Source organism: Syngnathus floridae, chromosome 15 (assembly GCF_059516105.1).
Source record: "Syngnathus floridae isolate MCC-2025c chromosome 15, RoL_Sflo_1.0, whole genome shotgun sequence".
NCBI lineage: Eukaryota > Metazoa > Chordata > Actinopteri > Syngnathiformes > Syngnathidae > Syngnathus > Syngnathus floridae.
Genome location: NC_142427.1, coordinates 369,520 through 397,460, shown reverse-complemented (window position 1 = coordinate 397,460; position 27,941 = coordinate 369,520). Strand labels below are relative to the sequence as shown.

The 27,941-nt window shown below is 47.2% G+C and overlaps 1 protein-coding gene and 1 long non-coding RNA gene across 2 annotated transcripts; both read left to right on the top strand.

The window, feature by feature from the left end:
- The first annotated feature begins 324 nt into the window (after positions 1-324).
- On the top strand, positions 325-23,075 carry LOC148385788 (uncharacterized). The gene is made up of 5 exons (XR_015863187.1): positions 325-490; positions 614-691; positions 20,570-20,740; positions 20,864-20,941; positions 22,786-23,075. It is a non-coding gene; the product is annotated as an uncharacterized LOC148385788 (long non-coding RNA).
- On the top strand, positions 16,156-17,310 carry LOC148385789 (janus kinase and microtubule-interacting protein 3-like). Its single transcript, XM_088399441.1, has 2 exons — positions 16,156-16,517; positions 16,597-17,310. The coding sequence occupies exons 1-2, from the start codon at positions 16,305-16,307 to the stop codon at positions 16,711-16,713; spliced, it is 330 nt and encodes a 109-aa protein (XP_088255567.1). The 5' UTR covers positions 16,156-16,304; the 3' UTR covers positions 16,714-17,310.
- Positions 23,076-27,941: the final 4,866 nt, after the last annotated feature.

Here is a 27,941-nt window from a genome sequence, read left to right as displayed (position 1 = left end):
TAATTTAAAGGACTTCATTCCTTCATTCACTTTGGAAATTTGGAATTGCAGCACATCAAATTTTGCCTGGGAAGAAAAGTAGATTAAATAAATTTAATAAGTCTTACTACTTCCCATTAAATAAATTAAATACGTCTTACTTGTTCCCACTCCTTTTCAAAACAGTAGTTTAAAACGAGGGCCCTTCACTCAATCTTTAACCCCAACCCCGCACGTTGTGTTGTATCTGAATGTTGGTTGTGGCCAAATGATAGTTTTCTTTCATTCGTTTAGGTTCCAAGAAAACTTGATGTAACTCTACTTTTAACTGCCGTTTCAGATAAGCGGGTATTACGTCGCAGTCAAATGCCGCGGATATGACGTAATTGCCCGAACCTCCGCCAAAATTCAAATCTGTTGGCGCGATGGCCGTGAGCCACTGAGCAGCGACGATTATCAACAGAAATATCTTTATTTTCTGCTTGCAACTGGACCGTCTAGAGCGTACACGGTAAGTAACACTCATTGTGTTTAAGGAGATTTACGTTTGTAATAGCAGAAGTGTAGCCGCGTTGCGTTGTACGTGTGAAAATTGGTCGAGGCGAAATGTTAATGTTTAATTTCATTCCTTTAGGTTCCACGGTGTTTGTTGGCTGCAAGTTTTCCACTGCAAGAAGAGGCTCGTATCATTGACCAGGAGCGAGCTACAATGGTGAGTAGCCATAACATTTATGTTAAACACTTCCTATTTCATGTCTAACAGTACTTGATTTAACAAATAACCATAAATAAATACAGTGTGGGCACTGAAGTTAACATATGTGATTATACTGCCTAATCTGTCACGGAGTAGATTGTTGCAAAGTAATATAAGATCCAAAGTTGTAATTCAGAATAGTTTTCAAAAGAAGGCCATTAGAATTATATACAAGTCTGATTACCCTTAACATAACAACAAGCTATTAATTAAATCACAAATTCTTCAATTCAAAGATTTGGTAGATTATCAGACAAATAATGTCTAACAGTAATTGATTTAACACATCACGATAAGTAGATTGAGTGTGGGCACTCTCAAGTTAACAGATATGATTATACTGCCTAATCTGTTACAGAGTATGTTGTTGCCAAGTAATGTAGAATAGATCCAAAGTAGTAATCCAGAATAGTTTTGAAGAGGCCATTAGAATAATAAACAAATCTGATTACCTTGAACATAATAACAAGCTAAGTGTTTAATATGTCCTATGAAGTCAAAATTGGGCACCATCATGTGGTGAAATTTGGAATTGCATCACATCCAATTTTGCCTGGGAACAAACAGATTAAATAAATCTTAGTTTTGAATAAGCCACTCCTTCTCAAACAAGTAAACTCTGCCCATTTCGCGCAGTAGATGTTCTGTTAATATCTAGTATTTATACAAAGTCATAATTTAAATTGCTTTCAACCTTCATTCATCGGTTCAACCAACATTACTCGCTCTTATTACCAACTTGTATTGATTTAACTAAGCGTTTAATACTTCCTATCAGGTCTCAAGGCAAGATTTGGCAAAATACAATTTCAGCAAATCCAATTTTGCCAGGGAACAAAAATAGATTAAATAAACTAAATAAGTCTTCTTCCCATTAAATAAATCAGAAAAGTCTGTCTTGTAACCAGTCCTCTTCAAACAAGTAAAGTCTGCCCATTTTGTGCCGTAGATTTTGTGTCTATGCCTAGTATTTAAACAAAATCATAATTTAAACGACTTCTTTCCTTCATTCACTTTGGAAATTTGGAATTGCAGCAAATCGAATTTTGCCAGGGAACAAAAATAGATCAATTAAACTAAATAAGTCTTCTTCCCATTAAATAAATTAAAAAAGTCTGTCTTGTAACCAGTCCTTTTCAAACAAGTAAAGTCTGCCCATTTTGTGCCGTCGATTTTGTGTTAATGCCTAGTATTTATACAAAATCATAATTTAAAGGACTTCATTCCTTCATTCACTTTGGAAATTTGGAATTGCAGCACATCAAATTTTGCCTGGGAAGAAAAGTAGATTAAATAAATTTAATAAGTCTTACTACTTCCCATTAAATAAATTAAATACGTCTTACTTGTTCCCACTCCTTTACAAAAAAGTAGTTTAAAACGAGGTCCCTTCACTCAACCTTTAACCCTATTTATTCACCTTCTAGGCTAAGTGTTAAAGGCTAAGTGTTAAAGGCTAAGTGTTAAAGGCTAAGTGTTAGAGGCTAAGTGCCAGAGGCTAGGCGCCAGAGGCGAGTTTTTGTGGGCTGAAGTTTTAGTGGGGTTAGTGTGAATACAATCCAAAAGAATACAACAGAATACAATACAATAGAATATAATACATAGATTAAATTCAATAGCTCTTACTACTTCCCATTAAATAAATTAAATACGTCTTACTTGTTCCCAATCCTTTTCAAAAAAGTAGTTTAAAACGAGGGCCCTTCACTCAACCTTTAACCTCAACCCCGCACGTCACATTGTGTTGTATCTGTGAATGTTGGTTGTGGCCAAATGATAGTTTTCTTTCATTCGTTTAGGTTCCACGGTGTTTGTTGGCTATGTTTTCCACTGTCAGAAGGATGAAAATACAAAGTACAACGCTTGGACGTGGGCGAAGACGTCACCGGTGAGTCCTTCCTTCCTATTTATTTACCTTCTAGATGCTAGAGGCTAAGTGTTAGAGGCTAAGTGTTAGAGGCTAAGTGTTAAACACAATACGAACAACACAACGATACTGCACTGAACAACACGATACCGCACTGAGAAACACGATACCGCACTGAACAACACGATACCGCACTGAACAACACCATGCCGCACTGAACACCATGCCACACTGAACAACACCATCCCGCACTGAACAACACCATGCCGCACTGAACGACACCATGCCGCACTGAAAGACACCATGCCGCACTGAACGACACCATGCCGCACTGAAAGACACCATCCCGCACTGAACACCATGCCGCACTGAACAACACCATCCTGCACTGAACAACACCATCCCGCACTGAACAACACCATGCCGCACTGAACAACATTATGCCGCACTGAACATTATGCCGCACTGAACAACACCATGCCGCACTGAACAACACCATGCCGCACTGAACAACATTATGCCGCACTGAACAACACCATGCCGCACTGAACAACACCATGCCGCACTGAACAACACCATGCCGCACTGAACAACATTATGCCGCACTGAACAACACCATGCCGCACTGAACAACACCATCCTGCACTGAACAACACCATTCCGCATTGAACACCATGCCGCACTGAACAACACCATCCCGCACTGAACAACACCATCCCGCACTGAACAACACCATGCCGCACTGAACAACATTATGCCGCACTGAACAACATTATGCCGCACTGAACAACACCATGCCGCACTGAACAACACCATGCCGCACTGAACAACACCATGCCGCACTGAACAACATTATAACGCACTGAACAACACCATCCCGCACTGAACAACACCATGCCGCACTAAACAACATTATGCCGCACTGAACAACATTATGCCGAAATGAACAACACCATGCCGCACTGAACAACACCATGCCGCACTGAACAACACCATCCTGCACTGAACAACACCATCCCGCACTGAACAACACCATGCCGCACTGAACAACACCATGCCGCACTGAACAACACCATGCCGCAATGAACAACACCATCCCGCACTGAACAACATTATGCCGCACTGAACAACATTATGCCGCACTGAACAACATTATGCCGCACTGAACAACACCATGCCGCACTGAACAACACCATCCTGCACTGAACAACACCATCCCGCACTGAACAACACCATGCCGCACTGAACAACATTATGGCGCACTGAACAACATTATGCCGCACTGAACAACACCATGCCGCACTGAACAACACCATGCCGCACTGAACAACACCATGCCGCAATGAACAACACCATCCCGCACTGAACAACACCATGCCGCACTGAGCAACACCATGCCGCACTGAACAACACCATCCTGCACTGAACAACACCATGCCGCACTGAACAACACCATTCCGCACTGAACAACACCATGCCGCACTGAACAACATTACGCTGCACTGAACAACACCATGCCGCACTGAACAACACCATGCCGCACTGAACAACACCATCCTGCACTGAACAACACCATGCCGCATTGAACAACACCATGCCGCACTGAACAACACCATCCTGCACTGAACAACACCATCCCGCACTGAACAACACCATCCCGCATTGAACAACACCATCCTGTACTGAACAACACCATGCCGCACTGAACAACACCATGCCGCACTGAACAACACCATTCCGCACTGAACAACACCATGCCGCACTGAACAACACCATCCTGCACTGAACAACACCATCCCGCACTGAACAACACCATGCCGCATTGAACAACACCATCCTGCACTGAACAACACCATCCTGCACTGAACAACACCATGCCGCACTGAACAACACCATGCCGCACTGAACAACACCATGCCGCACTGAACAACACCATGCCGCACTGAACAACATTATGCCGCACTGAACAACATTATGTCGCACTGAACAACACCATGCCGCACTGAACAACACCATGCCGCACTGAACAACATTATGCCGCACTGAAAAACACCATGCCGCACTGAACAACACCATCCCGCACTGAACAACACCATGCCGCATTGAACAACACCATGCCGCACTGAACAACACCATGCTGCACTGAACAACATTATGCTGCACTGAACAACACGATCCTGCATTGAACAACACCATGCCGCACTGAACAACACCATCCTGCACTGAACAACACCATCCTGCACTGAACAAGACCACCCCGCACTGAACAACACGATCCCGCATTGAACACCATCCCGCACTGAACAACACCATGCCGCACTGAACAACACCATTCCGCACTGAACAACACCATGCCGCACTGAACAACACCATGCCGCACTGAACAACACCATGCCGCACTGAACAACACCATGCCGCACTGAACAACATTATGCCGCACTGAACAACACCATGCCGCACTGAACAACACCATCCCGCACTGAACAACACCATGCCGCATTGAACAACACCATGCCGCACTGAACAACACCATCCTGCACTGAACAACACCATCCTGAACAACACCATCCCGCACTAAACAACACCATGCCGCACTGAACAACATTATGGCGCACTGGACAACATTATGCCGCACTGAACAACACCATGCCGCACTGAACAACACCATGCCGCACTGAACAACACCATGCCGCACTGAACAACACCATGCCGCACTGAACAACATTATGCCGCACTGAACAACACCATGCCGCACTGAACAACACCATGCCGCACTGAACAACACGATCCCGCATTGAACAACACCATCCTGCACTGAACAACACCATGCCGCACTGAACAACACCATGCCGCACTGAACAACACCATTCCGCACTGAACAACACCATGCCGCACTGAACGACACCATCCTGCACTGAACAACACCATCCCGCACTGAACAACACCATGCCGCATTAAACAACACCATGCCGCACTGAACAACACCATCCTGCACTGAACAACACCATGCCGCACTGAACAACACCATGCCGCACTGAACAACACCATGCCGCACTGAACAACATTATGCCGCACTGAACAACATTATGCCGCACTAAACAACATTATGTCGCACTGAACAACACCATGCCGCACTGAACAACACCATGCTGCACTGAACAACATTATGCCGCACTGAACAACACGATCCCGCATTGAACAACACCATCCCGCAGTGAACAACACCATGCCGCATTGAACAACACCATGCCGCACTGAACAACACCATGCTGCACTGAACAACATTATGCTGCACTGAACCACATGATCCTGCATTGAACAACACCATGCCGCACTGAACAACACCATCCTGCACTGAACAACACCATGCCGCACTGAACAACACCATGCCGCACTGAACAACATTATGCCGCACTGAAAAACACCATGCCGCACTGAACAACACCATCCCGCACTGAACAACACCATGCCGCATTGAACAACACCATGCCGCACTGAACAACACCATGCTGCACTGAACAACATTATGCTGCACTGAACAACACGATCCTGCATTGAACAACACCATGCCGCACTGAACAACACCATCCTGCACTCAACAACACCATCCTGCACTGAACAACACCACCCCGCACTGAACAACACGATCCCGCATTGAACAACACCATCCCGCACTGAACAACACCATGCCGCACTGAACAACACCATTCCGCACTGAACAACACCATGCCGCACTGAACAACACCATGCCGCACTCAACAACACCATGCCGCACTGAACAACACCATGCCGCACTGAACAACATTATGCCGCACTGAACAACACCATGCCGCACTGAACAACACCATCCCGCACTGAACAACACCATGCCGCATTGAACAACACCATGCCGCACTGAACAACACCATCCTGCACTGAACAACACCATCCCGCACTAAACAACACCATGCCGCACTGAACAACATTATGGCGCACTGGACAACATTATGCCGCACTGAACAACACCATGCCGCACTGAACAACACCATGCCGCACTGAACAACACCATGCCGCACTGAACAACACCATGCCGCACTGAACAACATTATGCCGCACTGAACAACACCATGCCGCACTGAACAACACCATGCCGCACTGAACAACACGATCCCGCATTGAACAACACCATCCTGCACTGAACAACACCATGCCGCACTGAACAACACCATGCCGCACTGAACAACACCATTCCGCACTGAACAACTCCATGCCGCACTGAACAACACCATCCTGCACTGAACAACACCATCCCGCACTGAACAACACCATGCCGCATTGAACAACACCATGCCGCACTGAACAACACCATCCCGCACTGAACAACACCATGCCGCATTGAACAACACCATGCCGCACTGAACAACACCATCCTGCACTGAACAACACCATCCCGCACTGAACAACACCATGCCGCACTGAACAACATTATGGCGCACTGAACAACATTATGCCGCACTGAACAACACCATGCCGCACTGAACAACACCATGCCGCACTGAACAACACCATGCCGCACTGAACAACATTATGCCGCACTGAACAACATTATGCCGCACTGAACAACACCATGCCGCACTGAACAACACCATGCCGCACTGAACAACACCATTCCGCACTGAACAACACCATGCCGCACTGAACGACACCATCCTGCACTGAACAACACCATCCCGCACTGAACAACACCATGCCGCATTAAACAACACCATGCCGCATTGAACAACACCATGCCGCACTGAACAACACCATCCTGCACTGAACAACACCATCCCGCACTGAACAACACCATGCCGCACTGAACAACATTATGGCGCACTGAACAACATTATGCCGCACTGAACAACACCATGCCGCACTGAACAACACCATGCCGCACTGAACAACACCATGCCGCACTGAACAACATTATGCCGCACTGAACAACACCATGCCGCACTGAACAACACCATGCCGCACTGAACAACACCATGCCGCACTGAACAACACGACGTCGCACTGAACAACACGACGCCGCACAGAACAACACGACGCCGCACAGAATAACACAATACCGCACAGAACAACACAATACCGCACAAACAGTTTTAGATAATATTACGTCGCAGTCATGTGACGCGGACATGACGTCAATAGGCGGAACTCACGGCAAAATTATAATCCGTGGGCGTGGCTTGCAACAGGAAGTAGGAAAGCGGCAGTTCTGGCAAACAAGACACAGCTGTTAGTAACACGATGACTAACAAGGCAAATATTTTTGTTTTCAGCTTGCAACTTGACCGTCTAGAGCGTACAAGGTAATTACAACTGTTTTTTTTTAGCCCTGAAAAGCGAGGGAGTGTGGCGTTTGGGAGGAATGTCGAACTCGGCGTCTGCTTCCAGCCACAGACGCCAAATTTTGACGATTATTTCGACTGGTCAACGGTTGTAAATTATTGCGTTGACTAAAAACTTTATTTAACTCTACTCTTAACTTTGCCGTTTCAGATATGCGGGTATTACACCGCGGAAATGACGTCAATAGGCTGAACTCTCTCCAAAATTCAAATCTGTGGGCGCAATGGCCTTGAGCGAGACACCGGATACAAACACGACGATTATCAACAGAAATATCTTTATTTTCCGCTTGCAAGTGGACCGTCTAGAGCGTACACGGTAAGTACAACTCATTGTGTTTAAAAAGATTTACGTTTGTGTAGTTTGCGTTGCGTTGTATCTGTGATTGTTGGTTGAGGCTAAATGTTAATGTTTAATTTCATTCCTTTAGGTTCCACGGTGTTTGTTGGCTGTATGTTTTCCACTGCAAGAAGAGGCTCGTATCATTGACCAGCAGGAGCTACAATGGTGAGTACCCCTTTCGTCTTCCATTTATGTTAAACACTTCCTATTTCATGTCTAACAGTACTCGATTTAACAAATAACCATAAATAAATACAGTGTGGGCAGTCACGTTAACATATGTGATTATCCTGCCTAATATGTTTATCACAAATATGTCACTAATCACTAATATGTTTATTTGTTTATCACAACACCTTTGGACCTTCAGCAATCGATTATTTACCTTCATCTACATAGAGACAGAACGATGGTGTCTTAAACATCTCATTCATTTCACCAAATAACTTCACGCAGGTGGATAACGGCCGTCTCGGTCACGCTATGTTGCGTGATGCAGTTTTGAAGAACCAAATGCATTTATTCAATGACTAAGTCAAGCTAGTTCTATGTTTATGATGTTGTAAGTTACGGTACCGATTGAAGTTGAGTTCGAAGCCAGTGGAAAACAGCGCTGCGTTTGTGCTCTCCAGGTACAAATGTTGTGATCTCTGACTGACGACCGGGCGAGACTCGAGTAAGAGATGTCCAAACGAGCTCCGGCAGGTACGGGCCAAGGCGGAGCGAACGGACGCCCTTCAGGCCGCCAATGACGAGCTGAGAACCAAACTGATGGACGTCCAGTTAGAACTTCAGCAGGAGAAGAACAAGGTGAAAACCTCAACAGACAGACACTGCCTGCCTCCCTGCCTGCCTCCCTGCCTGCCTCCCTGCCTGCCTCCCTCCCTCCCAGTTTTCCCGATGTAGATTAGACATGCGTGTGCCATGACTGTGTCAGCCTACATCAACAAATGCACCGAGGACGTCAGCACCACTAAGAATATCATCACCCGGGGCAACCAACGACCCTGGATGACTGAGGAGGTACGTCAAACGCTACGAGCGCGGAACTCTGCCTTCAAGTCTGGCGACAAGGAGACACTGAGGACAGCGAGAGCCAACTTGAACCGTGCCATCAGGATAGCGAAGCGAGACCGCAGTCGAAAATTTCAGGATCGTTTCCACGACGTCAAAAACATCAGGAGTATGTGGCAAGGCATACGGGCGATTACAGACTACAACTCACCCTCCCCCCCCCCGGTGGGTGTAGTTGATGCTGACTTTCTAAATGGTCTAAATAACTTCTTTGGGAGGTTCGAGGCACTAAACGGCACTCCAGCAGTTAAAACTGTCCCCCATCAGGAAGAGGAGGTACTCTGCCTTGACTCCGCCGATGTGTTGAAGACCCTGAGGAGAGTCAACCCCTGTAAGGCCCCTGGCCCCGACAACATTCCTGGGCGTGTGTTCAGGGAATGTGCAAGTCATCTGGCTGGGGTCATCACAGACATTTTTAACACCTCGCTGGGCCAAGCCACAGTGCCGGCGTGCTTTAAGACTGCCTCCATCATTCCGGTGCCGAAGAAACCTCAAATCACCTCATTTAATGATTACCGGCCTGTTGCACTGACTCCGGTTATGATGAAGTGCTTCGAAAGGCTGCTTAAAGGTCACATCGTTTCCAGACTCCCCCTATTATTTGACCCGTTCCAGTTTGCCGACCGGCAAAACCGCTCCACTCAGGACGCCATCTCCTCCGTTCTTCACCTGAGCCTGGCTCACCTGGAGGAGAAGAACACCCATGTGCGGAGGCTGTTCCTGGACTTCAGCTCAGCGTTTAACACCATCATCCCACAGCATCTGGTAGGAAAATTGGAACACCTGGGCTTCAACACCCCCCTTCGCAACTGGCTGCTAGACTTCCTCACCAACAGACCTCAGTCAGTCCGGGTCGGACAGAACACCTCTGATGTCATCACCCTCAGCACAGGCTCCCTTCAGGGCTGCGTCCTGAGCCCCCTGCTGTGCACCCTGATGACACACGACTGCGTCCTCAGGTTCACCACCAATCACATCGTGAAGTCAGCAGACGACACAACGGTGGTGGGGCTCATCAGAGACAACAACGACCTGGACTACAGAGAGGAGGTGGAGCAGCTGGTGGGCTGGTGCAGAGAAAACAGCCTGATCCTGAATGAGGAGAAGATGAAGGAGATCATCGTCGACTTCAGGAAAAAACAGCCTCACCACGCTCCACTGATCATCAACAGCTCAGCTGTGGAGGTGGTCAGCACCACCAAATTCCTGGGGGTCCACATCACAGAAGACCTCACCTGGACTATGAACACTACGGCACTGGTCAAGAGGGCACAGAAGCGCTTGTACTTCCTGCGGAGGATGAGGAGAGCCCACCTGCCCCCACCCATCATGAGGACGTTCTACAGGAGCACCATAGAGAGCATTCTGACAAGCTGTCTCTCTGTGTGGTGTGGAGGCTGCACCGCCTCCGATTGGAAGAACGTGAGGAGAGTGGTGAGGACAGCAGAGAGGATCATAGGGGCTCCTCTTCCCTCCATTCAGGACATTTCATCTCAGCGCTGCATGTCCCGTGCCCGTAACATCATCAATGACCCATCACACCCCCACCATGGACTGTTCTCCCTGCTGCCCTCTGGGAAGAGGTTTGCAGCATCCGCTGCAGGTCCACCAGGTTCTGCAACAGCTTTTTCCCTGCTGTCATCAGACTGTTGAACACTAGAACTGTTGAGCTCTAAACTGAACTCTGCATCACACATTCACAGAACTGTACTTTATGACACTACGGACCTCTATCTTGCACTATCTCGCACTACCAACTTTACTGAACTTGTATAAACCCTTTAAATAGAAGTTTAATACATGGTTTAGCATTCCTCTGCACACTCTTGAATACTGTTTTGCCTACTTGCACTATTGCATAATTATCACTGCTGCACTTTATACTTATTTTTAATATATATATATATATATATATATAGTATATATGTATATATATATATTTTCATAGGATATGTTACTTCTATTCAACTGCAATATCACTACTTTGTTGTAAGACGTATGCAACGGAATTTCGTTTTGTATGCACCATGTGCAGACAAGATGACAATAAAGTTTGTCTAAGTCTAAGTCATGTCAGGTCAGCTGTCTGGAGAGAGAGAGAAGTCAGGACCTGCGGGCGGAGCACCACCGTGCCACCGCCGCCATGACGGAACTCAAAAGCAAACTCCATGAGGAGAAGCAGAAAGAGTTAGCCATTACCAGGGAGACATTACTGCGGCAGCATGAAATGGAGCTGATGAGAGTGATCAAAATCAAAGATGGAGAGATCCAGCGACTGAATGCCTTGGTCCTCAGCCTGAGGGACGGCTCCATGGACAAGGTGATCCGCTCTATCCGTGTCTGACTATCCGCACGCCACGTCGGGCTTCGATGCGGCCGCTACCGTATTGTGTAGCTTGTCCCCAGTAAGCGTCGCGGCGCTCCGTTGCGGTCTCAACGGCCCGGTGTGGCGCAATGTCTGCTCAGGTGAGGAGGGGGGGCGCTTTGCTGGCGGAGGTGGAGGAGACGCGGCGGTGTCGGGAGACCGAGCGGTGTCGCCTCCACCAGGAGCGCGGAAGAAGCCCTGGCAGCGGCCCAGCAGGCCTGGCAGTCCCGAGCGGCCGAGCTCCGATCGGCTCATCACCAGCATCGGGAGGAGCTGAGCCGAACCAAGAGAGACTGCGAGAGGGAGATCCGCCGACTGGTAGGACTGATCAGATGCGCGGTGCGTGGCTATGTTCCCAATTTCGTTGTATACCTGCAGTGCAATGACACCTAAGGCATTCTATTCTATTCTATTTCACAAGAAGAAAATGTCCGGTTGCTCGCTTCGCTTTTGTCACAGCAAAGGTGTTCTAGTCGATTCAAGAAAAAAATTGGCCGGTTGCTCTCTTTGTTTTTGTCACAATTCTGGCAAATGAGTTTGCCCGCCTGCCTGAGCGCTCCCCGTTTGTACATCCAGACGGATGAGATCAAGCTGAAAGACAGAGCGGTTAGTGTTTTGGATGAAGCCCTGGGGCCGGCCACGTCCACCGCCTTCAGCTGCAGACTCAGGCTGCCGAGCAGCAGATCGCTGCCCTGAGGGATTCCCAAAGGGCGGGCCTAAACTACCCTGGAAGTGGGGTCAACGCCGCTACTAGCAATCCTCTTCATTGCGTAAGCCACCTCATCACACACTTGCAGTACGCATGACTTAGTTCGTTGCTGGAGGAAGGTAGCACAAAAACAGTTTTGAACTTTGAACGAGTGCTTGTGTGTGTGTGTTGCGGGGCGTTTTCAGTCTCAGGAGGATCGGGACACGCGACGGTTTCATCTGAAAATCGCTGAGCTCAGCGCAGTCATCAGGAAACTGGAGGATCGAAACGCCCTGCTTTCTGAAGAGCGCAATGAACTGGTAATTTATTGACGGCACGCTTGAAGGTTTGCGCTACGTTTGATGCGCGCCATCCAGCGAGGCACCCATTGCGCTTGCTTATTAGTTGAGCGGCGCGGCGAGTCGGTTGCCTGGTAGATGTCTTTTATTGGGAGCCAAAGCCACGATTCCGTTCAAACCGATGCAAAAGGAATGGATACGTTCTGGCCCGCGTGTTGTGCGTCTTTCACATCCCGCACTTCATGCTTGCAGCTAAAGCGACTGAGAGAAACAGAAAGCCAGTTTCTGCCACTCCTGTACAAAAACAAACGCCTGAGCAGGAAGAATGAAGAACTCTCGCTGGTGCTGTGTCGCCTTGAAAACAAAGTGCGCTTTGTCACCCAGGAGAACGAGGAGATGGCAAGCTTGGTAAGTCGACGCGGACAACGGCGGCGTGCCAACAGAGTCCACTGCATTTGTGTTCCACAGAGAAGGCCTAGTTCGCTCAATGACCTGGACCGCGGTTGCGGCCAGCAGGACGGTGAAATGGAGTTCCTTCAAGTTGTGGAGCAGCGGCACATCATCGACGACTTGTCCAAGGTCTTCAGGCAGGCGACTCGGTGCACGTACGGCAGCGCCGCGCTCGCTCGCTGTCGCCAGGAAACCTTTTCCGTCCAAAGCTTGGCCGGCGGCCGCCATCCAAAAAATTGGCCCCTTAAATTCCGACCTTTCAAGCAGGAGCATTGTGCGCACGCGTTTGAACACGCTTTAGACTTGTTTTGCCGTTTTCAGCAGCTCAAAGCTCCCGTTTTGTCAGCGCCTTTGCCACTCGCTGTGCGCTGAAAACGACGGACTTGCCCGGCTGCTCAGCCCGTCAACCATGAGCCGCGAGCGCGACGTCATTGTCCGTAGGCAGCTAGTGGCAAAATGCACCCTGTTAGAGTTGCGCTCGCTCCAACTTATTTTGCAAGAACCACACGGGAGACAAGTAAGTTCTTTTGGACACCTGCAGGTGGAGAGTCCATCCGTTGTACGAATGAAGTCTGACTCTCGGCTCCTGCACGAGCATTTTAATTAAGAGAAACAGGGTGGGTGTAAGAGTGGATTGAATAGAGGAAGCCCTTGACCTCTAGTCAAAACATAGCAAGGGGTGTTTTACGACTTTGTGTAGGAAGGGATAAGCGATAGGGATAAATAAGGGATAAATAATATTATTTATTACAGGTCGCAGTCAAAGTCAAAGCAACACAATGATACGATAAAGATAATCTGGAAAACCCTGACACACCCTGTAGTTGTCACTTTTGGAAAAGACGAGCGTCCCTCCAATCATCGCCGGTGACGTGTTTTTCAGGCTCTGGAGACAGGAGCTCATGTCAGAAATGTCATTGTGAGTCGCGTTTGTTTCTGCGCCGGAGCCGTTCGTTCCCTTTGCATCCAAAGAATCTCAAAGGCGGATTATTTGTGTCGACAGGAGAGAGATTTGCTGCTACGATACCGACGTCGAGAATCTCTGAGGAGGAACAAAGCGTGAGGTCCTGCAAGGTGAGTCTGTTTGTTTGCGGCTGCTTGGTGTTGCGCAAGATGAAATGGCCTTTTTCTCGCTATCGTTCCTCTCGTCGATTCATCGTGAGGTGTCGCTTCAGTTTGTTCAGAGAGATGTTTGCTTCCGCGCCCGCAGGTCATCGAAACATTTTACGGCTACGACGAAGACGTGTTGGTGGACTCGGACGGATCGTCCTTGTCTTTTCACACCGACAGAACCCCCGACACGGAACCCGAAGAGGTAGCCCGCCATTTCTGCCAGCGTATTGGCACCAAACATTCCTCTTCAGCCTGGAATCGGACTCGTCTTTGCGTCGCGGGTGCTTTGTCGCCGGTCTGACTGATTCTGGTACTAGTGCTGTGTTGCATTGGTGTGTGCATGAAGAGGCGGAGCTTCGCTACCGCCAGCTGACGCAAGAATATCAAGCGCTGCAACGAGCCTACGCTCTGCTAGCCCAGACCAGCGAAAGGGGACTACGACGCCGAGAAGGAGATCAAGGTGGCGCCCCTTCCCGCAACCCCCGGCCGGGTCGCAGCCTCCCCGTTCTCACCCAGCCTCGGGTGTTCTCTGGTCTGAAAGGAGGAGGAGGAGCCTCCCTCCTCCTCCTTTCAGACCAGAGAAAAGCTGATGGTAGAAATGGGTCACTATCAAGGCAGAGTAGCAGATCTGGAGTCAGCGCTGAAGCAACAAGGACAGGTAAGCTCATCAATGAGCACACCTTTTTCTCAGACAAAATAGCTACATTCTTCAGTCACTCATCCGTCTGGCATTACTGGACCAACCCCCCCCCCCCCCCCCCCCCCAACGTGGCTGGGAAAATGCGGAGAAAAGCAAATGTCATTTTCCAGTCAACCAAAGAATTTGTGGATGAAAATGACACAACATTCCAAAGCTGTCCACGCGTTTGTCTCTTCTAGAATGTCAAGTGGGTGGAGGAGAAGCAGCTGCTGCGTCAGAGCAATCAGCAGTTGGCCGAAAAGGTGACGGAAAGAAAGGCGCTGGGCGGAGTCGCTTGGCGTCACACCTGTCGGGAAGCCCCGCAGATGAGGTCTGACTGTCTTTTCAGGTCAGGCGGATGGAGGCGGAAGAAGCGCGTCTGAAAGAGCACATCCAGGATATCCGAGACCAAAACGAACTGCTTGAGTTCCGCATCCTGGAGCTGGAGGTGGGAAGACTCGCACAAGCGTGTTGAGGCCAGAGATGTGACGGACGGACGGACGGACGGACGGACGGATGCATGCCTCTGCCTTTCAGGAGAGGGAGTGGCGCTCCCCCGTCTTGAAGTTTCTGCAAGTCCGTTTCCCAGACGGCCTCAGCCCTTTGCAGATCTACTGCGAGGCCGAGGGCGTGAGCGTACGTAAGGCGTCCCTCGCAACCCTAACCTTAACCCGAGGTCCCAGAACACCTTACATTGCTCCTTGCGCCTTTCCCCCGGACATCGTCATCAGTGATCTGATGAAGAAGCTGGACATCCTGGGCTATAACGCCGTAAGTGTATGTCGAACTCCTTATGTTCGCACTCCACGAGACTCGGCGGCTCAAATGTGACTTTTGGAAGGCTTTGCGCTGAAAGAAGCTTGTTGACGCTGTGCCTTTGGGCTCTTGCAGAATCTCACCAACGAGGAGCAGGTGGTCGTGATTCACGCCAGGACCCTTCTCACCCTAGCCGAGAAGGTAACGCGCACGTCCACGCACGCTCTCGCATTCTGCTTATGTGACAGCAGCCTTTCCTCAGTGGTTAGAATACATCAAAGTGACCAAGTCAGCACTTCAACAGAAGATGTTGGACATTGAAAGTGAGAAGGTAGACAGACACGCGACATCAGCCAAGGGGAACTCCGGCAATGTGCCCCAACAATTCTGACCTTGAGCTGTGCTAGGATATGTTCTGCAAGCAGAAGGGCTACCTGGATGAAGAGTTGGACTTCAGGAAGTGTTCCATGGACCAGGCTCATAAGGTAAGCCGCCCTCAAATCTCCCGCCGGACCACTGATGGACGAGGATTGCGGCCCAGAGGATCCTGGAGCTGGAGGCCATGTTGTACGAGGCGCTACCGCAGCGGGACTGCCCCGCCACGGACGGCGAAAAAGCCAGCCACGCTGGCGTGAATGACGTGCTGACGGCGGATCAGAGAGAAGAGCTTAGGAGCGCCGTGGACCAATGGAAGCGAGCCCTGATGTGCGAGTTGAGGGAGCGCGACGCTTGCATCCTCCAAGAGAGAATGGATCTGCTGCACAGCGCGCAACAGGTAAGGGCCCAAAGCCAGCCCGGCACTTACTTGCACGCTTACTGGCTTTTGAATGCCACTTTCCATTTGTCCGTCCTAGAGGAACAAAGAGCTGAAAGAATTCATCGAAGCTCAGAAGAGACAAATCAAACAATTGGAGGAGAAGTTTCTGTTTCTCTTTCTATTCTTCTCCTTGGCCTTCATTCTGTGGCCCTAACACCAGCTGGTGAGTGAGCTCCAGCGGCACCGCACTCGACACCTCCGATACACTGCCAGCCGGTCTCAGACGTTGGCAGACGCTCCGATGCCAACGTATACCCCCCGCCACGGTGACAGAGGCACCGCGTCACACCGGCGCTCATCCAATCAGAAGGCAGGAAAAGCAAATTCACATGCAGGGCACTTTTGAACCAGAAGAGAGCGCCACAAAAAACGGTTGTTGCCCCAAACGCGCACTAAAAAGGGTCAGAATAACAAGAGTCCCACTGGCCAGCCGGGGCCACCCGTCCAGCTGTTTCTTCAGGGGGGAAAAAAATTGGAGTCACCGGTGAGTACATTTTGCATTTAGCTCTGCTTTTCTGCTTCTGTCTTCAAGTGTGTGGCATCCTGCGATCAAAGATTCAGCCAACCCCAAAGCGGTTGACCTCAACGTCCCACCACCATGCCTACCAGAGCAGGTGACGTGATGCTTTGGACATCCTTCCGTCTCAGATGCCCAAAAGTACTCTTTGCCACATCTGCGGCAATACGGTGTCTTTTCAAAGGTGCAAATAAATCCAGCGTGGGCGGAACACGCACGTCTTCGGTTTTTCCCGCTTTGTTTGTGTGACAGCTGTTGTGAAAATTTTATACAAATAAAGTTGTATAGTACAGGTTTGGCCAAGCCGCAACTCCCGAACCGCATGCGGCTCTTTTATGTTCATATCAACATTTGTGTGTGTGTGTGTGTGTGGGGGGGGGTTGTGCGTGTTGGCTTCACTTGAGTTCAATTTGGTATTTTGGTCAAAAGCGCATGTGGTGAAATTCCACAAAGTAGGATGGGCAAACACATTTCTTTAAACTATGAGTGTCAATTGGGCTCTCGAAATGGCAGGGAAAAGATGCACAGCAAAACGAAAATACGTAGATGAACACAGGACGTTTTAATCAGAGTGGGAAAGTTTCTATTTTTTGTTGAACGTGATGGCAAACCATTCTGCCTGATATGTCAGACCTCAGCGCATTTCAAAGATTCAAATCTTCAGCGCCATGCACTTCAGCTCACTCCATGCTAACATTGATCAGGCGTCGAACCCGCATCATCATGCTTAAGAGGTGGCCATGCTAACCAGTGCGCCATTATGTCAACGCATAATAACTAAGTCTACTGGTCAAAACAGCGGTTACTATATGACGTCGCTACGTCGTGGTCACGTGACGCAGACAAGACGTCAATGGACGTGGGCAGAGTTAACTTGTTTAAAAGGGAGTAGGCAGAAGAAATATTTAATTTATTTAAATCTATTTTGAGTGCACACCATTATGCCAATGCATAACAACTGTAAATCTACTAAACAAAACAGCGGTTGCTATATGACATCTGCCACGTCGTGGTCACGTGACATACGTGACGTCGATGGGCGTAACTTTCGCCGGAATTCAAATCCGCGGGGAGAGTTAACTTGTTTAAAAGAGAGTGGGCAGAAGAATTATTCAATTTATTTAAATCTATTTGGTGTGTGCGCCATTATGTCAATGCATAACAACTGTAAGTCTACTAAACAAAACAGCGGTTGCTATATGACGTCTGCCACGTCGTGGTCACGTGACGCGGACGTGACGTCGACGCCTACTTTACATCCCACCGATCACAGGACCCCTCGGCTGCATAACCGTGCCCCCTTCCCAACCAATCGGATTTGCTATACGCGAAAACGACGCCAATGGAAAGAGCTTCCGCCCAAATTTAAATCCGTGGGCGTGGCTCGCAGCAGGAAGTAGGAAAATGGCGGCGATGTTGACAAAGACACAGCGGATGGTAACATACGACTAACAAGAGAAATATTTTTATTTTCTGCTTGCAACTGGACCGTCCAGAGCGTACACGGTAAGTACAACTCATCGTTTTTAAAAAGAAGTACTTTTGTTGCCCTGAAAAGCGAGTGAGCGTGGCGTTTGTGGGGGACGTCGAATTTCGACGATTCTTTCTGGTCAACGGTTGTAAATGATTGTGTTGATTAAAAAAGAAAACTTGATGTAACTCTACTTTTAACTGCCGTTTCAGATAGATTTGGAATTGCATCACATCCAATTTTGCCTAGAGCGTACACGGTAAGTAACACTCGTTGTGTTTAAGGAGATTTACGTTTGTAATAGCAGAAGTGTAGCCGCGTTGCGTTGTACGTGTGAATGTTGGTCCGGGCGAAATGTTAATGTTTAATTTCATTCCTTTAGGTTCCACGGTGTTTGTTGGCTGCAAGTTTTCCACTGCAAGAAGAGGCTCATATCATTGACCAGGAGCGAGCTACAATGGTGAGTAGCCATAACATTTATGTTAAACACTTCCTATTTCATGTCTAACAGTACTTGATTTAACAAATAACCATAAATAAATACAGTGTGGGCACTGAAGTTAACATATGTGATTATACTGCCTAATCTGTCACCGAGTAGATTGTTGCAAAGTAATATAAGATCCAAAGTTGTAATTCAGAATAGTTTTCAAAAGAAGGCCATTAGAATTATATACAAGTCTGATTACCCTGAACAAGCTATTAATTAAATCACAAATTCTTCAATTCAAAGATTTGGTAGATTATCAGACAAATAATGTCTAACAGTAATTGATTTAACACATCACGATAAGTAGATTGAGTGTGGGCACTCTCAAGTTAACATATGTGATTATACTGCCTAATCTGTTACAGAGTATGTTGTTGCCAAGTAATGTAGAATAGATCCAAAGTAGTAATCCAGAATAGTTTTGAAGAGGCCATTAGAATGATAAACAAATCTGATTACCTTGAACATAATAACAAGCTAAGTGTTTAATATGTCCTATGAAGTCAAAATTGGGCACCATCATGTGGTGAAATTTGGAATTGCATCACATCCAATTTTGCCTGGGAACAAACAGATTACATAAATCTTAGTTTTGAATAAGCCACTCCTTCTCAAACAAGTAAACTCTGCCCATTTTGCGCAGTAGATGTTCTGTTAATATCTAGTATTTATACAAAGTCATAATTTAAATTGCTTTCAACCTTCATTCATCGGTTCAACCAACATTACTCGCTCTTATTACCAACTTGTATTGATTTAACTAAGCGTTTAATACTTCCTATCAGGTCTCAAATCGAGATTTGGCAAAATACAATTTCAGCAAATCCAATTTTGCCAGGGAACAAAAATAGATTAAATAAACTAAATAAGTCCTCTTCCCATTAAATAAATCAGAAAAGTCTGTCTTGTAACCAGTCCTCTTCAAACAAGTAAAGTCTGCCCATTTTGTGCCGTAGATTTTGTGTCTATGCCTAGTATTTAAACAAAATCATAATTTAAACGACTTCTTTCCTTCATTCACTTTGGAAATTTGGAATTGCAGCAAATCGAATTTTGGCAGGGAACAAAAATAGATCAATTAAACTAAATAAGTCTTCTTCCCATTAAATAAATTAAAAAAGTCTGTCTTGTAACCAGTCCTTTTCAAACAAGTAAAGTCTGCCCATTTTGTGCCGTCGATTTTGTGTTAATGCCTAGTATTTATACAAAATCATAATTTAAAGGACTTCATTCCTTCATTCACTTTGGAAATTTGGAATTGCAGCACATCAAATTTTGCCTGGGAAGAAAAGTAGATTAAATAAATTTAATAAGTCTTACTACTTCCCATTAAATAAATTAAATACGTCTTACTTGTTCCCACTCCTTTTCAAAACAGTAGTTTAAAACGAGGGCCCTTCACTCAATCTTTAACCCCAACCCCGCACGTTGTGTTGTATCTGAATGTTGGTTGTGGCCAAATGATAGTTTTCTTTCATTCGTTTAGGTTCCAAGAAAACTTGATGTAACTCTACTTTTAACTGCCGTTTCAGATAAGCGGTTATTACGTCGCAGTCATGTGCCGTGGATATGACGTAATTGCCCGAACCTCCGCCAAAATTCAAATCTGTTGGCGCGATGGCCGTGAGCCACTGAGCAGCGACGATTATCAACAGAAATATCTTTATTTTCTGCTTGCAACTGGACCGTCTAGAGCGTACACGGTAAGTAACACTCATTGTGTTTAAGGAGATTTACGTTTGTAATAGCAGAAGTGTAGCCGCGTTGCGTTGTACGTGTGAAAATTGGTCGAGGCGAAATGTTAATGTTTAATTTCATTCCTTTAGGTTCCACGGTGTTTGTTGGCTGCAAGTTTTCCACTGCAAGAAGAGGCTCGTATCATTGACCAGGAGCGAGCTACAATGGTGAGTAGCCATAACATTTATGTTAAACACTTCCTATTTCATATCTAACAGTACTTGATTTAACAAATAACCATAAATAAATACAGTGTGGGCACTGAAGTTAACATATGTGATTATACTGCCTAATCTGTCACGGAGTAGATTGTTGCAAAGTAATATAAGATCCAAAGTTGTAATTCAGAATAGTTTTCAAAAGAAGGCCATTAGAATTATATACAAGTCTGATTACCCTTAACATAACAACAAGCTATTAATTAAATCACAAATTCTTCAATTCAAAGATTTGGTAGATTATCAGACAAATAATGTCTAACAGTAATTGATTTAACACATCACGATAAGTAGATTGAGTGTGGGCACTCTCAAGTTAACAGATATGATTATACTGCCTAATCTGTTACAGAGTATGTTGTTGCCAAGTAATGTAGAATAGATCCAAAGTAGTAATCCAGAATAGTTTTGAAGAGGCCATTAGAATAATAAACAAATCTGATTACCTTGAACATAATAACAAGCTAAGTGTTTAATATGTCCTATGAAGTCAAAATTGGGCACCATCATGTGGTGAAATTTGGAATTGCATCACATCCAATTTTGCCTGGGAACAAACAGATTAAATAAATCTTAGTTTTGAATAAGCCACTCCTTCTCAAACAAGTAAACTCTGCCCATTTTGCGCAGTAGATGTTCTGTTAATATCTAGTATTTATACAAAGTCATAATTTAAATTGCTTTCAACCTTCATTCATCGGTTCAACCAACATTACTCGCTCTTATTACCAACTTGTATTGATTTAACTAAGCGTTTAATACTTCCTATCAGGTCTCAAATCGAGATTTGGCAAAATACAATTTCAGCAAATCCAATTTTGCCAGGGAACAAAAATAGATTAAATAAACTAAATAAGTCCTCTTCCCATTAAATAAATCAGAAAAGTCTGTCTTGTAACCAGTCCTCTTCAAACAAGTAAAGTCTGCCCATTTTGTGCCGTAGATTTTGTGTCTATGCCTAGTATTTAAACAAAATCATAATTTAAACGACTTCTTTCCTTCATTCACTTTGGAAATTTGGAATTGCAGCAAATCGAATTTTGGCAGGGAACAAAAATAGATCAATTAAACTAAATAAGTCTTCTTCCCATTAAATAAATTAAAAAAGTCTGTCTTGTAACCAGTCCTTTTCAAACAAGTAAAGTCTGCCCATTTTGTGCCGTCGATTTTGTGTTAATGCCTAGTATTTATACAAAATCATAATTTAAAGGACTTCATTCCTTCATTCACTTTGGAAATTTGGAATTGCAGCACATCAAATTTTGCCTGGGAAGAAAAGTAGATTAAATAAATTTAATAAGTCTTACTACTTCCCATTAAATAAATTAAATACGTCTTACTTGTTCCCACTCCTTTACAAAAAAGTAGTTTAAAACGAGGTCCCTTCACTCAACCTTTAACCCTATTTATTCACCTTCTAGGCTAAGTGTTAAAGGCTAAGTGTTAAAGGCTAAGTGTTAAAGGCTAAGTGTTAGAGGCTAAGTGCCAGAGGCTAGGCGCCAGAGGCGAGTTTTTGTGGGCTGAAGTTTTAGTGGGGTTAGTGTGAATACAATCCAAAAGAATACAACAGAATACAATACAATAGAATATAATACATAGATTAAATTCAATAGCTCTTACTACTTCCCATTAAATAAATTAAATACGTCTTACTTGTTCCCAATCCTTTTCAAAAAAGTAGTTTAAAACGAGGGCCCTTCACTCAACCTTTAACCTCAACCCCGCACGTCACATTGTGTTGTATCTGTGAATGTTGGTTGTGGCCAAATGATAGTTTTCTTTCATTCGTTTAGGTTCCACGGTGTTTGTTGGCTATGTTTTCCACTGTCAGAAGGATGAAAATACAAAGTACAACGCTTGGACGTGGGCGAAGACGTCACCGGTGAGTCCTTCCTTCCTATTTATTTACCTTCTAGATGCTAGAGGCTAAGTGTTAGAGGCTAAGTGTTAGAGGCTAAGTGTTAAACACAATACGAACAACACAACGATACTGCACTGAACAACACGATACCGCACTGAGAAACACGATACCGCACTGAACAACACGATACCGCACTGAACAACACCATGCCGCACTGAACACCATGCCACACTGAACAACACCATCCCGCACTGAACAACACCATGCCGCAATGAACAACACCATCCCGCACTGAACAACATTATGCCGCACTGAACAACATTATGCCGCACTGAACAACATTATGCCGCACTGAACAACACCATGCCGCACTGAACAACACCATCCTGCACTGAACAACACCATCCCGCACTGAACAACACCATGCCGCACTGAACAACATTATGGCGCACTGAACAACATTATGCCGCACTGAACAACACCATGCCGCACTGAACAACACCATGCCGCACTGAACACCATGCCACACTGAACAACACCATCCCGCACTGAACAACACCATGCCGCACTGAACGACACCATGCCGCACTGAAAGACACCATGCCGCACTGAACGACACCATGCCGCACTGAAAGACACCATCCCGCACTGAACACCATGCCGCACTGAACAACACCATCCTGCACTGAACAACACCATCCCGCACTGAACAACACCATGCCGCACTGAACAACATTATGCCGCACTGAACATTATGCCGCACTGAACAACACCATGCCGCACTGAACAACACCATGCCGCACTGAACAACATTATGCCGCACTGAACAACACCATGCCGCACTGAACAACACCATGCCGCACTGAACAACACCATGCCGCACTGAACAACATTATGCCGCACTGAACAACACCATGCCGCACTGAACAACACCATCCTGCACTGAACAACACCATTCCGCATTGAACACCATGCCGCACTGAACAACACCATCCCGCACTGAACAACACCATCCCGCACTGAACAACACCATGCCGCACTGAACAACATTATGCCGCACTGAACAACATTATGCCGCACTGAACAACACCATGCCGCACTGAACAACACCATGCCGCACTGAACAACACCATGCCGCACTGAACAACATTATAACGCACTGAACAACACCATCCCGCACTGAACAACACCATGCCGCACTAAACAACATTATGCCGCACTGAACAACATTATGCCGAAATGAACAACACCATGCCGCACTGAACAACACCATGCCGCACTGAACAACACCATCCTGCACTGAACAACACCATCCCGCACTGAACAACACCATGCCGCACTGAACAACACCATGCCGCACTGAACAACACCATGCCGCAATGAACAACACCATCCCGCACTGAACAACATTATGCCGCACTGAACAACATTATGCCGCACTGAACAACATTATGCCGCACTGAACAACACCATGCCGCACTGAACAACACCATCCTGCACTGAACAACACCATCCCGCACTGAACAACACCATGCCGCACTGAACAACATTATGGCGCACTGAACAACATTATGCCGCACTGAACAACACCATGCCGCACTGAACAACACCATGCCGCACTGAACAACACCATGCCGCAATGAACAACACCATCCCGCACTGAACAACACCATGCCGCACTGAGCAACACCATGCCGCACTGAACAACACCATCCTGCACTGAACAACACCATGCCGCACTGAACAACACCATTCCGCACTGAACAACACCATGCCGCACTGAACAACATTACGCTGCACTGAACAACACCATGCCGCACTGAACAACACCATGCCGCACTGAACAACACCATGCCGCATTGAACAACACCATGCCGCATTGAACAACACCATGCCGCACTGAACAACACCATCCTGCACTGAACAACACCATGCCGCATTGAACAACACCATGCCGCACTGAACAACACCATCCTGCACTGAACAACACCATCCCGCACTGAACAACACCATCCCGCATTCAACAACACCATCCTGTACTGAACAACACCATGCCGCACTGAACAACACCATGCCGCACTGAACAACACCATTCCGCACTGAACAACACCATGCCGCACTGAACAACACCATCCTGCACTGAACAACACCATCGCGCACTGAACAACACCATGCCGCATTGAACAACACCATCCTGCACTGAACAACACCATCCTGCACTGAACAACACCATGCCGCACTGAACAACACCATGCCGCACTGAACAACACCATGCCGCACTGAACAACACCATGCCGCACTGAACAACATTATGCCGCACTGAACAACATTATGTCGCACTGAACAACACCATGCCGCACTGAACAACACCATGCCGCACTGAACAACATTATGCCGCACTGAAAAACACCATGCCGCACTGAACAACACCATCCCGCACTGAACAACACCATGCCGCATTGAACAACACCATGCCGCACTGAACAACACCATGCTGCACTGAACAACATTATGCTGCACTGAACAACACAATCCTGCATTGAACAACACCATGCCGCACTGAACAACACCATCCTGCACTGAACAACACCATCCTGCACTGAACAACACCACCCCGCACTGAACAACACGATCCCGCATTGAACACCATCCCGCACTGAACAACACCATGCCGCACTGAACAACACCATTCCGCACTGAACAACACCATGCCGCACTGAACAACACCATGCCGCACTGAACAACACCATGCCGCACTGAACAACACCATGCCGCACTGAACAACATTATGCCGCACTGAACAACACCATGCCGCACTGAACAACACCATCCCGCACTGAACAACACCATGCCGCATTGAACAACACCATGCCGCACTGAACAACACCATCCTGCACTGAACAACACCATCCCGCACTAAACAACACCATGCCGCACTGAACAACATTATGGCGCACTGGACAACATTATGCCGCACTGAACAACACCATGCCGCACTGAACAACACCATGCCGCACTGAACAACACCATGCCGCACTGAACAACACCATGCCGCACTGAACAACATTATGCCGCACTGAACAACACCATGCCGCACTGAACAACACCATGCCGCACTGAACAACATGATCCCGCATTGAACAACACCATCCTGCACTGAACAACACCATGCCGCACTGAACAACACCATGCCGCACTGAACAACACCATTCCGCACTGAACAACACCATGCCGCACTGAACGACACCATCCTGCACTGAACAACACCATCCCGCACTGAACAACACCATGCCGCATTAAACAACACCATGCCGCACTGAACAACACCATCCTGCACTGAACAACACCATGCCGCACTGAACAACACCATGCCGCACTGAACAACACCATGCCGCACTGAACAACATTATGCCGCACTGAACAACATTATGCCGCACTAAACAACATTATGTCGCACTGAACAACACCATGCCGCACTGAACAACACCATGCTGCACTGAACAACATTATGCCGCACTGAACAACACGATCCCGCATTGAACAACACCATCCCGCAGTGAACAACACCATGCCGCATTGAACAACACCATGCCGCACTGAACAACACCATGCTGCACTGAACAACATTATGCTGCACTGAACAACACGATCCTGCATTGAACAACACCATGCCGCACTGAACAACACCATCCTGCACTGAACAACACCATGCCGCACTGAACAACACCATGCCGCACTGAACAACATTATGCCGCACTGAAAAACACCATGCCGCACTGAACAACACCATCCCGCACTGAACAACACCATGCCGCATTGAACAACACCATGCCGCACTGAACAACACCATGCTGCACTGAACAACATTATGCTGCACTGAACAACACGATCCTGCATTGAACAACACCATGCCGCACTGAACAACACCATCCTGCACTCAACAACACCATCCTGCACTGAACAACACCACCCCGCACTGAACAACACGATCCCGCATTGAACAACACCATCCCGCACTGAACAACACCATGCCGCACTGAACAACACCATTCCGCACTGAACAACACCATGCCGCACTGAACAACACCATGCCGCACTGAACAACACCATGCCGCACTGAACAACACCATGCCGCACTGAACAACATTATGCCGCACTGAACAACACCATGCCGCACTGAACAACACCATCCCGCACTGAACAACACCAAGCCGCATTGAACAACACCATGCCGCACTGAACAACACCATCCTGCACTGAACAACACCATCCCGCACTAAACAACACCATGCCGCACTGAACAACATTATGGCGCACTGGACAACATTATGCCGCACTGAACAACACCATGCCGCACTGAACAACACCATGCCGCACTGAACAACACCATGCCGCACTGAACAACACCATGCCGCACTGAACAACATTATGCCGCACTGAACAACACCATGCCGCACTGAACAACACCATGCCGCACTGAACAACACGATCCCGCACTGAACAACACCATGCCGCACTGAACAACATTATGCCGCACTGAACAACACCATGCCGCACTGAACAACACCATCCCGCACTGAACAACACCAAGCCGCATTGAACAACACCATGCCGCACTGAACAACACCATCCTGCACTGAACAACACCATCCCGCACTAAACAACACCATGCCGCACTGAACAACATTATGGCGCACTGGACAACATTATGCCGCACTGAACAACACCATGCCGCACTGAACAACACCATGCCGCACTGAACAACACCATGCCGCACTGAACAACACCATGCCGCACTGAACAACATTATGCCGCACTGAACAACACCATGCCGCACTGAACAACACCATGCCGCACTGAACAACACGATCCCGCATTGAACAACACCATCCTGCACTGAACAACACCATGCCGCACTGAACAACACCATGCCGCACTGAACAACACCATTCCGCACTGAACAACACCATGCCGCACTGAACAACACCATCCTGCACTGAACAACACCATCCCGCACTGAACAACACCATGCCGCATTGAACAACACCATGCCGCACTGAACAACACCATCCCGCACTGAACAACACC

Bases quoted from the DNA above. Each gene is read 5' to 3' on its own strand.
- LOC148385789 (XM_088399441.1), top strand. From the start codon at position 16,305: ATGTTGTACGAGGCGCTACCGCAGCGGGACTGCCCCGCCACGGACGGC. The intron at 16,518-16,596 runs GTAAGGGCCCAA...TGTCCGTCCTAG, and splicing joins TGCTGCACAGCGCGCAACAG to AGGAACAAAGAGCTGAAAGA.